Below are 12,769 nucleotides of genomic sequence, written 5' to 3' on the forward strand. Positions count from 1 at the left end.
AATTAATTTTGTAATTAAATTTTAGTATACATGTAGTTATTTTGTGAATAAATATATTTTGGATAATATTTGAAAGAAAAAAATCAGTGCTACTTCAGAATTTATATATATATATATATATATATATATATATATATATATATATATATATATATATATATATTCGTGGACAAAAAATTAACCTTAAAACAATCATTATAGAAATATAAGTATAACAAGAATTTAGGCAAGAGAAAAATTAGATTATTTTTTGAAAAATTATATTATAATATAATTCAATATGAGCTCTTAACAGATAGGAACATCAATCAGAATAGACAAATTGCTTAAAATTACTTGGATATAACTTAATTATTTCAACCCTATATAATGGGTGGGACCATGAAGAATAATATTTACTTCAAAAACAAACGGTTGAGATCAAATAGGAGAAGCTGTCCAATTAATTTGATGCCACCAAGTTAACAAAAACGCTACCATAAGAGAGATCCTTACAAAAAGGGAACAACTTTTCTATATAAAAGGGTCAATTCTCCTAACTAGGTCTCATTCATTCATTCATTCCTTCTTGTTATAATAAAAACTATTCAAACTCTTCTAAAAAGGTCACTTTCTTCCTTCCAAAGCTTCTTCTATGGAAACTAACACCAATATCAACATCAAGAGAAGAACTACAACCATGGATCAAGAATCAGAACAACAACAATTCGAGGACTTGCTTCCGGTCATGGCCGAGAAACTCGACGTGGAGACATTCGTCTCTGAAATTTGTGGGGGTTTTAAACTCCTAGCAGACCCTGAAAAGGGCGTGATCACGAGCGAGAGCCTGCGTAGGAACGCGGCTCTCCTCGGCATGGAAGGGATGAGTATGGAGGATGCTGAGGATATGGTAAGACAAGGTGATCTTGATGGTGATGGAAAATTGAATGAGACCGAGTTTTGTATACTTATGGTTAGGCTTAGCCCTGGCATGATGGAAGATGCTGAGTCATGGCTTGAAAAAGCAATTGAAGAAGAGCTAAGGAAATTCTCAACTTAAACATAAATTTATAACATGTAAGTTTAATGAAGCTAATCTATGTCATTAAAGTGAAGGGTGTATTCAATTAGAGGTTTTTATTTGCATAGTTAATTCAAATTTAACTGATTATAATTAGTTTGAGTAGTGTTATTTGAATATCTAAAAGTTTATAGCAGTGAAATACTAAAGTAAGATATAAGAATAGAAAATACGAGTTTAAATTATTTTTTATTTATCCGTATTTAAACTCAATTTAATTTGTGTAAAAATATAAGATGTTAGATTTGTAATTATTGCAGAAATCTCTTATTTGTTATTAATGAAAAGAATCTCTCTTGTGAAGCATAGGATTGGTGAGGTTTTTTAGAATTCATAACATTAGTAATTATTACTAATTAACATCATTTGATAGCTTAATATTCAGAAAATGAATCCTCTCCAGTTTTTTTAACACTTGACAAAATACAGTTTAATCTCTCACCTTTGATTCTATAAGTAGGACCAGAAATAGATAAGAAAAAGAGAATAATAAATGGTTAGATTAAGCACTGGATACCATCCAGTTTTTTTTCACTGGAGAGGATCCACTCTCTAATATTTATTAGGCATTCTAATATGTACACATAATATTTTTGTTTCTTTTCTCAAATGTATATTAAATAGAGTTATATCAACTTTAAGCTATTAACTCAAGTGCTTAAAATTGAGCTTCATTAGATATAGCACTTCCATAATTGAAATGAGAAAAAGGAAAGAACCATTGACCATTAATTAGTGGCTTTAAGTCTTTAACTGTCAAAGAAATGATATTGATAGATGGTTTTAACCTCCAAAAATAAACTATTGAAGAATGATGTTACTATCAGATGCTACAAAATTTTAGCACCCACCATTTTGTTGATCATGATGCCAATATGTACACGTATGGATAAGATCATTTTGTTCCCAAACACATGGCAATGTGATATCAACATGATCACACCAAATCCTCCAAAGAAAGAGGTGTCTTATTATTTCATTTAATGTTACACTTTACAGTTTGGTAAACAACTCTGAAATTTCCAATACTGGATTAATAAGAGAATACTAGTGGTTTTAACTATTATCAAGTAAAACATCAATTAATCGTTTAAGCAAATATTATATTATTGAACGTAATATATTTTTAGATATACATAAATAAAATTTTTCAATTATATATTTATTAATATTCATCCGATTTTGGTAAAATTTAATAGATAAAATATATATCTTAATCATTTCAATAGTTAGGATCATATACATTTTTAGCACTTTAAGAAATACTAAAAAAAAACCATGAAATCTCTTGTGAGTTCCTGGAATTAGTAACACCCAACAACTTGAAATGAAAAAAGGCAGCTTGTCCAATAATCAAAGCAATTAGAAAGTTCCAAATTCAGTGGTAAATGGTGACTCAGATAATAGCACGAGGGTAGAATGATATTGATTTTCAATAATAGTACTGTAGTAGACTAGTAGCAGATAAATAACATGTCACTGCAAATATATGCATTCATAATAATTCCTATAACCACAATTGGCATGGACTTACAACAAAGCTATTTGCAAAGCCAAACCAAATCAAACTAAAAACTGTGGGGAGTACCCTTTACTACACAATGTATCATTCCATTAGTTACTCTAACAACCAGAAAGTTAAAAAAAAAAAAAGGTGCCACTCGCGCCTGCTTCTTTACCACAGAAAACCGGGTCCCGGACCTAGCCTAAGTCCTTGACCTTCGAACTGGTGAACGGCTGTAGATACCAAAAAAAAGAAGCAGCTGCTTGAGCTATAAAATAAAATTAAATCATGCAATGGCCAATGATAAATATAGCATGCACGGTTATAATACCTGCGGTATCTGCCATAATCAGGACTCCTGTGCCTGCCATAATCTGGGCTCCTCTGCCTGCCGTAATCAGGACTCCTACGCCTGTCTGGTCCATTATATCTATCATACACAGGGCTGCGTGGATGACCGTAGTCAGGACTTGGCCGCCTGCGATAGGCCGGACTCGGTGATCTGTCATAACCACCTCGTCTCGGACTGTCATAATTGTCACCCCTATCACCATCATCCCTCAGTGCATACTCCACAGACACCACCCTGTCCAGTATCTTACTGCAAACAAAATGAGACCAGAAATTCATTATTTATACATAGCATTAGCACAAGAAACCAGCAAATTCTTACCACTAGATATCGCAGTATCACAATTCACAACACTGACCTCATATTCGTACACTCAAGAGCTTTCGTAGCATCTTCTTGTGTTTCAAACTGCACAAATGCAAAGTTCCTACGAATTCGAACATGAAGAACCTTCCCATAAGGTTCAAAGTGCTTTTCTATATCCCGAACTCTAGTACGAATTGGGTCAAAGTTGATCACAAATAGGGTTTTTGTCGGCTTCTGGTTTGCCCTTGAGCCATCACGATGACGCCCACGTTCACCCTGTAATGGTAAAACAAACAGACAACACAGATTACATAGGACATTGTTTTAGTCTGACAAAATGACAATCTCATCAAGAAGTAAATACAACCGAACATGCTAAAAAAAATAGTACCATACCCTAGCCCATTCAACAGAGAGCCTTCGCTTTTCATAGCCAAATGGAAAATTGTCAAGTGCACGAATTGCTTCTTCAGCATCACGCTCATCCTCATAATAGACAAAAGCAAAACCTGCAACGGAACTAGTATTAGAGACATAAATAATGATGAAGTGCTTCAAGCATGTTATCCCTCACCAGAAGTACATCAGCCAAATCAGGAAATCATTTTTCCCTGTCAGGAACAAAGGAATACAACACCTGAAAATATGAGTGGGGGTCTGATGGACAAGAAGCTGTAGAGAGGCGTGGAATGATGGATAAAATCATGATTGCAATTATAAGGTTTAAATCCAAAATTCAGATCTGATATTGTGAGTGCCAAGCATGCTTCTCCATTCAGACAGCACAGGTGAATTCAGAAATAGTACATTGATGCCCTATATGCATTGAAGCTAGGCATGGCTTAATAAATTCATTGATTGATTGATTGATGGTCCCCTATGTACATTCTGATGGATGTCAAGTGTTGGGTGATGAGGTAAGTGAGTGTTGAATAATCAGGTATGAAAATGCAGAGAGCAAGCAAGCAAGAAGGTTCGCTTCCAAAAAGGAAAATTGCAGAGGTTGGCGAGCCAAAAGATAGAACCTCAACGTATTTTTCCTTAGAGAAAGTTCCTGCGTCAAAACAAACACTTAAAAATCCAGAGGATTTCCCTAAAGACATTGCACAATTTTGGTGTTTTTTCATATATTTTCCAACAGGTTATCCGAACTAGGCAATTCAAGCCACAAAAACTACTCACATGTCCGCGCCACATCCAAAATATCGCCGTCGCAATATCTTAGGTTTCAGTGGCCTGTTTAGATCAAACATCAATCATATTTTTACAAAATGTGGTTTCTTGTGAGTGACAATCCCACTTCACAGCTCACTAATGAAAGTTACTATTAAAAAATCTTCATCATTCATTCCCTAGTCGACACAAGCAATTACCACCGATGAAATTGATCATTCAGAATGCCGCATTAAAAGATATACAAATAAATGAAAAATTGCATTTCAGCTAAACAAAATTGCAATTTGAAAGACACTAGAGCTAATACATTCAAAAAATTAAAACCTGCACTTGAGCCATTCATAACCAATCAGCAAAACTTTTTACCACATTACAGAATTAATAAAAAAAATTACCAGATTTCATGTCAACGCGGTCAATTCTTCCATACTTTGAGAACAATCGCTCCAGCTCCGATTGTCGTGTATCATACTCCAAATTCCCAGCAAAAACAGGCCTCATCTTCTTCTTTTAACCTTTATCAAACAGAAGAACTCAAAATCAGCCCAACAATTAACTAACAAAAAAAAAACCTAGAAACAGATAAACCAAAGAACAGAGAAATATCCAAATATCTTGAAACTTAAGAACCCTCATCGCATAGATTTTCACCTCTGCAATATTCACAAACCCTAAAATGTGAAGGGAGGAGGAAGAGGTTGGAGGAGAAAAAACTCAAAAAGGCGTCCTCGAAAATGGGGAAAAGCGTGGAATTTTTGGTGTGCGCCATTTTCAGCGTAGTTTGGAATAATCCAATAATCCCCAACGGGCAAGACTGCGATGGGCCTAGGATGACCCGATGAAGAGCGGGTTTTGATTGGGGACGGGGCGGGATCGGGTTTAGGGTATATCCGCCCCGGTATTTATCTTTTAGAAATTAGGGTTTATTTCATTCGGTGCCTCACTCTTTCGTAAATCTCAAATTCTCAATCCTCACTCTTTCTTCCTTATGGATATCGATAACCTTTTACTGCTCGCCAATGTCGTACAGCAAGTGCAAATGTAACAGGCTGCTGGCGTAGCTGCTGACGTAGCCGACCCCGGAGAAGTCATCGATCCTGCCGGTGACAATGAGAACGCTGAAGCTGCCGCTGCCCATGGTACCGCTGTCGGCATTCAAGCCATTGGTGTCGTCCCCGCCCCCGCTGGGGCCGTCGACGAAGGTGGCGACGGAGAGGACGAAGTCGCCGACGATGACGGGGAGGACGAAGTCGCCGACGATGACGGGGATGACGAAGGCGCCGACGGGGACGATGAGGGCGGCGAAGACGGAGACGATGAAGGAGACATGGATGACAATGATGGAGACGGCGACGGCGCGGGTGGAGGCGGTGCCCCGGGAGGTGGCGCCGCGGGCGGAAATGACGAAGCTGGAGGTGCCGGTGGTGATGGGGGTGACCAGAGTGAAGTCATTGAAGCAAGCTCGCCGTCTTCCTCCTCCTCCTCCGTTAATCAACTTTTCGATGGTCTGGCGAGGTTGGATTCATGTATCTCAAGTGTTGGCCAGACAGCTGTGATGACTAGGGATCATCTCCAGGTAAATGGTTTGTCTTTTATTTGTGTTTGATAAATGGTTTTGAACTGAGATTTACACATACAATATAATGCTCGTTTATTCAGTTAATAAATATTTTGTTAGTTAATCAAAAATTTAGTTTAGGTTAATCAACCGAATTGTTTTACATGACAAAACCGGTATTAACAGGAGAGTAAGAAGCCAAAACCCCAAAAGCCTTTTTAATGAACAGGTAGAGTAGAAAACTTTGCAATCCCAATTATCATGATATAAATATAACAAGATCCAATAAAGGACAAACTATGAATCCACATACTAATAGTCTAATATACAGAAGAAGATTTGATTATGGATACTAATATATAAGTTGTTACTTCCAGAAGGGCACTAGACCCTTGATAAAGCAAAGAAGCATCTAAGATTCTGAAATTAACCCTTTTCCAAAAGGACAGAATTAAAAACCAGAACAGTCCTAATAAAAAGTTGCACTAAATTCACAAATTTCAGTTAAATGATTGCAAAATTTTGTAGATGAATCAACAGTACCAAATGAATACAAGTTAGGAAGATTGGAAGCTATAATTACTTAACATCACATCAACATGATTCTAACAAAGCTACTATGAAGTATGAACAGAGAATCTGGTATTTTGTTTCAATTAGCTTTGGAGAGCACCTAGCAGTTCTTGAATTTCCTCCACATAGCTCAATCTACGTAACTAGTATAGTGCAAGTTAAACAATATACTAAAGTAATCATAAAATACAAATGCTAAATGTTTTGGGTAAAACACTTTCCTATCACAATTCCAGAGACACCAACCATTCTACATGCTTACAACCTAGTTTAACCATTCTAAATTAAAATGAACCAATATTTTTACACATTATAAACCAGTCAACCCCTAGCTGAACCAGTTCAACTATGAACCCATTTTGTATATGTTTCATACATTCTCTGATCAACCACACAAATTAACCAATTAAACCAATGAAGCAGTTCTATATCTGCTCTGCTCAGTTTTGGTTCATTGCTTGTTTTACTGAAATCTTCCTTTACTAAGTCCAGGATTAGGCTGCATGAGTTGGAAGTCCTGCCTGTATTTTCTGCCATCACTTGAAGCAGAACTGGTATGTACTGTTTTCTTTACCATTTTTTTTTGTCTATGTCTTGTCTCGTCTCTCTAAATATCACATTGTTTCTTTTTTTTGCTGTTTGTTGCAGGACTATTTCTTCTTTTTGAACTACGTTGTTCCTTTTTTTTCTGTTTGTTGCAGTAGTATGTTCGGAAGGTATGAACTTCGTTTATGGTTACAATCCTAAATTAGGTTACTGTTTCTACATAGAGATCGCCTTTTCTAATCTAGAGACACTGATGAAACATTCTTTGAATGTTCTTTTTCTGGTACCAATTAGGATTGGAATGATGTTTATTACATTTTGTTACTTGAGTTTTGATTTTTATGGTTGATGTTGTCATAGAATACAATTTCTCAATTACATATCAACTAACTGATACTAAGAATGTAAGGGTGTGATAGGTTTAGATCATTTTTATTTCTATTATCAATGAAAATGAAAATAATTAATGAAAATATGATTTAAGAATTTTCAAAATATTTTCAATGAAAATATTTTTAAAAAATGACACATGAAAACGATATTTCCTTTTCAATTTTTTCTTTGAGGCAGAACGTGGTCCGAATCTCTCCAACCTTTTTCATAATTTTATTTTTTATTTTATTTAAACTCATATCCTACTTGCTTGAAAAGATCCTCTCTATTTCTAATTTTTTTTTGGTCGGGGATCCTATATTTTAACTCGTATCCTACTTGCTTGAAAAGACCCTTTATTTTATTTTAACTCAACTCCTCATTCTTTTTCTATGCGGATAATTTTATTGCCTTTTTCTCTTGTGACTAAACCAAAAACTTTAATAAAAACACCCTTTTTTAATATCTGTTTTAAGTAAGTCATTAATTGAATATGATATTGCACTTATTATTGTTTATTTGGTTAAATTGTATCTCTTTACTAGAAATGCAATTAATTAATTTGGGATAATAATTTATTTTGTGTTTGATACTTTAAAAAAATAATTGTAAACTTGATAAAATATTAATTAACTAAAATTATACTTTTAATATAATTATAATTTTATATTTTAAAATTAGTTGTAAAAATATATTTTGAAAATAAACCAACCAAACATATTTTCATTGATTTTAGCATTCGGGAATGAATTCTACATTTAAAAACCAATTGCGTTTTTTAAAATATAAAAATTTGAAAATGAATATCATTTTCAAGAAATGAAAATAGAAAATGAAAGTAGAAAATATATTAATGAAGAGATCGTTAGAGTTTCTTTTCAGCTCAATAAAATCAAATTGCACCCATAATAAGTGAGCTGAGTAAGAATCTAGAAGATATCAGACTTAGTTTTTTCATAGTTTGCTATTCCTGTTCTCCAATCTCCACCTTCATAAATCTAGTGCAAAAGTATCCCACATCATTCATTGACTGCATAAGCTAAAGTGATTTGTCAATAATCTTATTCAGTGATTTTATCTGCAATTTTTCATTTGGCTCTCCAACTGTACTTTAGTTTCAATATTCCTTCCGTTGGTGAGAAATTTGAGTTTTATTGCTTTTAAGTGCAAAGTTATGCTACGATTTTCATTTTTTTGCCCACATTTTTCCAACCAATTTCTGAACATTTGCTGCAGAATGGCCAATGTCTTTCTTGTTGTTCAAGAGGCTTGCAAATTTGTTTGAGGGTACACTTAGCATTCGCAAAGGTGGACAAAGGTATATCTTATTGTTGGACCTTATTCTTGACTGTTATCTTATATTAGCCCAACAAAAGTAAATATACATAACTGTGTGGGTGTTCGTCTTTGTTGGTACATTTTTTTTTCTTGTTGCCTGCCATATTTTTCAGCTTAGGGACCTTGCTTGCAAACTGAATTCCCCGTGGAATTAACAAAAGTGGTCTTGTGTATTATATTTATTATTGTTATTTTTTATAATATGAATTATTAATCATGTTAGACAGACCAAATTAAATAAAAAAATTAACTATAAGTCATATTAGAGTGGTAACTAGTGAAATATTATAGTAAAAAAGTGCTAAAATAATGTAGAACTAACTTTATATATATATATATATATATATATATATATATATATATATATATGTACTTTATGGGTGTTTTATCATTTAATTTAATAACTCATTTACATTAATATGTTAAACTATTGGTTTATTCATATATTTTTTTCTTTTTATCAATACTATCTTTTATTCTCATCTTATAAGAAGCGGGAACAATCATGTTTCAATCTGTTTTTTTTCTCCTTTGCTTCTAATAGTTTTTCCATCAAGAACTTTTAAATTGGGTTTCAGATAGCCTCAAGGTACATATTTTCTTTTAAATAGTTTTTAGTGTCCTATTCTAAGTTTTATCTCTACTTATCTTTTATTGTATTTTTCTTGGTCATATGATGGATGTTCTTGCTTTTTTTTCTTCAGCGTTCTCTCATGTATATTTTGATGATTTTTTTATGAAATTCTGTGTTTGTTGTTCGTGTGAATCTTATTTTTTTTATTCACGCTCATGTTACTTGTTTTTTTTTATAGAGTTTGATTTGTTTGTTTGACTTTGTAGAATTTTGTTGTTGGTTCTTGTGTATGATGTTTATTAATATTTTTTATACAACGAGTTATTGATCACCATTAGAAAGACTAAATTAATAAAAAAAAAAAACTGTAAGGACTTGTTTGTGTGAATTTTTAAGAAAAGATATTTTTACGAGTTATCTTTTTTTAAAGATTTTTTGAAAAAGCAAAAATAATTTTATGTTTGGATATTTCATGTAACAAATATTTTTTTGTTCATTTATTATGTGAAAAACATTTTTTTAAAGAAAAAAGATCTTTTTAAAAAAAGATGTAAATTGTAGCTTCTCAAAAAAGATTTTTTTTTTTATATTTTTCTAGTGTTTTTATTTTTACTACTAGAATTTTGCCAAACACGCTAAAAAATAAAAAAGATATTTTTCATTAAATTTTTTTCATCAACTTAACGGCATCCAAAGAAGCGCTAAAAGTCATGTTACAGTCATAAGTAGTCAAAGAAGACTAAAAAAGAAAAAGTACTTTATGGGCGTTTTATTATTTAATTTAATAACTCATTTACATTAATATGTTAAACTATTGGTTTATTCATATATTCTTTTCTTTTTACCAACACTATCTTTTATTCTCATCTTATAAAAAGCACAAGGAACAATCATGTTTTAATCTGTTCTTTTCTCATGTGCTTCTAATATTTTTTCAATCAAGAACTTTTAAATTGGGTTTCAGACAGTTTCAAGGTACATATTTTCTTTTAAATAATTTTTAGTGTCCTATTCTAAGTTTTATCTCTACTTATCTTTTATTGTATTTTTCTTGGTCATGTGATGAATGTTCTTGCTTTTTTTTTCTTCAGCGTTCTCTCATGTATATTTTGATGATTTTTTTATGAAATTCTGTGTTTGTTGTTCGTGTGAATCTTATTTTTTTTTATTATTCACGCTCATGTTACTTTTTTTTTCTAGAGTTTGATTTGTTTGTTTGACTTTGTAGAATTTTGTTGTTGGTTCTTGTGTATGAAGTTTTAATATTATTTTTTATACGAGTTATTGATCACCATTAGAAAGCCTAAATTAATAAAAAAAAACTGTAAGGACTTGTGTGGGTGAATTTTTAAGAAAAGATATTTTTACAAGTTATCTTTTTCGGCTATGGATTCCTTGCTCCTACATTTCTGTAGGTTTATCATTAACCATCATAAAAATAATTATAAAATGTACCCCCTTTTTTTTTTTGGAAAATTGACTAATTAGATTTTGACCCCTCAAATTATTAGTTTTTAACTTTTCTTCCTTTCTCTTTCATTTTCAGATTCAAAGACCTTTAGAGAAAAGAGGTCTGCTAGGGTTTCCTCTCTTTATCAATTTCTGCTAGAATTTTCAATCTCTGTCTCTCTCTCTCTTCCTCTTCCCCTACCGGAAATCTCAATATCTTCCTCTTCCCCTTGCTGCCGCAACCTGCGCCCGCCGCCGCCGTCGCCGCGCAAGACGAAAAACTGAGAGAGATTACAGTTCTTGGAGAGCATCAACGAGACTGATTAAATCTCCTTCCGAAATAGAGTTCTGAGTTTTCTCCCTAAACCTCTCTAGCAGGTTTCTTTCCTTTAGATTCATTCATTTCCTTCTTTGTCATCCTTCTTATGCAAAGTTTCATTAGATTGAACTTGTTCGAATTGGATTAGTCATTAGATTGAAGATCATGCCAAACCCCTTTAAGCTAGCCAAGAAAAGTTTCTTAATTGAATATCTTATTCTTGTTTAAATGAACTATGATTTAAATTGTTTCAATGGAACCAAATTTAGGTGCTCAACTGCTCACAGAAACTATATGCATATATAATCAATGAGGAAAATGCTATTTCAGATAGAATTTTTAGTTATTAGCAGAGCTAATCTTAACAAATTATTTTGTTATTTGTAAATTACCAGTCTATAATTAGGAGTTTTAATTTATCTTTTTATTAAATATCAAGAAAAAAATGATCTTTATAGTGATTTTTAATTCAAACAAGTACAAATATCAAATTTCCAATTGACTTGTATATAAGAAAAAATCTTTATTCAAATATATGGGTTTAACATTGTCTTTTGATATGAATTAGCAATCTGGTATATCCAAGAAAAAATATGGCCAACAGATTATTATTTTTACCAAAACAAACGAAGGAATCAAGATCTGGAATATCTCTTGGAATCATAAAATCAACGAGGCATTCTGTTATTTGCTTGTTCTTAGTACTGTAATGATGCCTTGATCTCATTATCCAATTATATTTATTTGATTATTGTCTTAGTGATAAGTTGGAATTTCTGATGAGAAACAAACAATTTGCAAACCCAGCAGCTTAGTCAGATCATGGCTTCTCCTTCTCAAACTCACCTCAATGTTGCAATGCGGGTCCTTCTCAAACATCTAAAGGTCGATTGTCATTTTGTTTGACAAAAAGTTCAAGCGGGTGTGATGAAATTACTTTCAGTTCCTTCTTCTCGACGATTGACCGACATCCTTATCAAATCTTCCTCCACTCAATCGTTTGATGCTAATAAATCTTCCTAGAGAGGTCTGCTAGGGAGCACAAAATTGGGGCAATTGGTAAATTTTAAATTGCTTTTGTTACTATATTACCCTATTTGGTTGCATGTCATTGTTTTCATGTGTGTTTTATGTAGATATTAGATGTGCTTCTCTTGTAGGTTTAACTCTAATGTTATGTTTTATGAAGCTGTTTTAGTTTCAATATTTGGAGATTGATTTCCCCATCATCAGGTAGCTTTTTCTTGCCTTGTAATGATTCAACTCTTAACCTGCAGAGAGCTTTTTTAAATTATCCTCGTTTTAGCTTTTTATTGTTATATTTCAATCTCTCTTGTCCATCCTCTCATTTCTGGATTCTTTTTCTTCTAATGTTTCATGTATTCAGTCTTCATTAGAGCTTGATCATTATTTGTATCCCGGATAAAGGTGATGAATCAGGGCCAATCATACTTTATCTGGATTTTTATATGCAGCAAGTTTATTTGTACTTTCCCTCCATTTTTCCAAATAGGTTATTAGTATTAATTTTTTTTCTTTGTTATTTTGAAGTGAAATATGTAGTTTGTGTTTTCTTTCTCTTGTTAACCTATATTCATAGGATGTGATTTGGTGGGGATGTATATGGATAGAGCAAAATCCT

The 12,769-nt window shown here is 32.8% G+C and overlaps 2 protein-coding genes across 2 annotated transcripts; one reads left to right on the top strand and one right to left on the bottom strand.

Moving 5' to 3' along the window:
* The first annotated feature begins 528 nt into the window (after window positions 1-528).
* LOC112708084 (calcium-binding protein KIC) lies at window positions 529-1,366 on the top strand. The gene has a single exon (XM_025760214.3). It carries the CDS (start codon window positions 635-637, stop codon window positions 1,037-1,039), a length of 405 nt encoding a protein of 134 aa, XP_025615999.1. The 5' UTR covers window positions 529-634; the 3' UTR covers window positions 1,040-1,366.
* A 1,098-nt stretch (window positions 1,367-2,464) lies between these two features.
* On the bottom strand, window positions 2,465-5,219 carry LOC112708085 (serine/arginine-rich splicing factor RS31). Its single transcript, XM_025760215.3, has 6 exons — window positions 5,050-5,219; window positions 4,794-4,913; window positions 3,619-3,731; window positions 3,275-3,498; window positions 2,896-3,165; window positions 2,465-2,797 (listed from the first exon to the last, which is right to left on the bottom strand). Exons 2-6 carry the CDS (start codon window positions 4,897-4,899, stop codon window positions 2,767-2,769), a joined length of 744 nt encoding a protein of 247 aa, XP_025616000.1. The 5' UTR covers window positions 4,900-4,913; window positions 5,050-5,219; the 3' UTR covers window positions 2,465-2,766.
* Between the last annotated feature and the right edge of the window lie 7,550 nt (window positions 5,220-12,769).

Source organism: Arachis hypogaea, chromosome 8, assembly GCF_003086295.3.
Source record: "Arachis hypogaea cultivar Tifrunner chromosome 8, arahy.Tifrunner.gnm2.J5K5, whole genome shotgun sequence".
In the NCBI taxonomy this organism is placed as follows: Eukaryota; Viridiplantae; Streptophyta; class Magnoliopsida; order Fabales; family Fabaceae; genus Arachis; species Arachis hypogaea.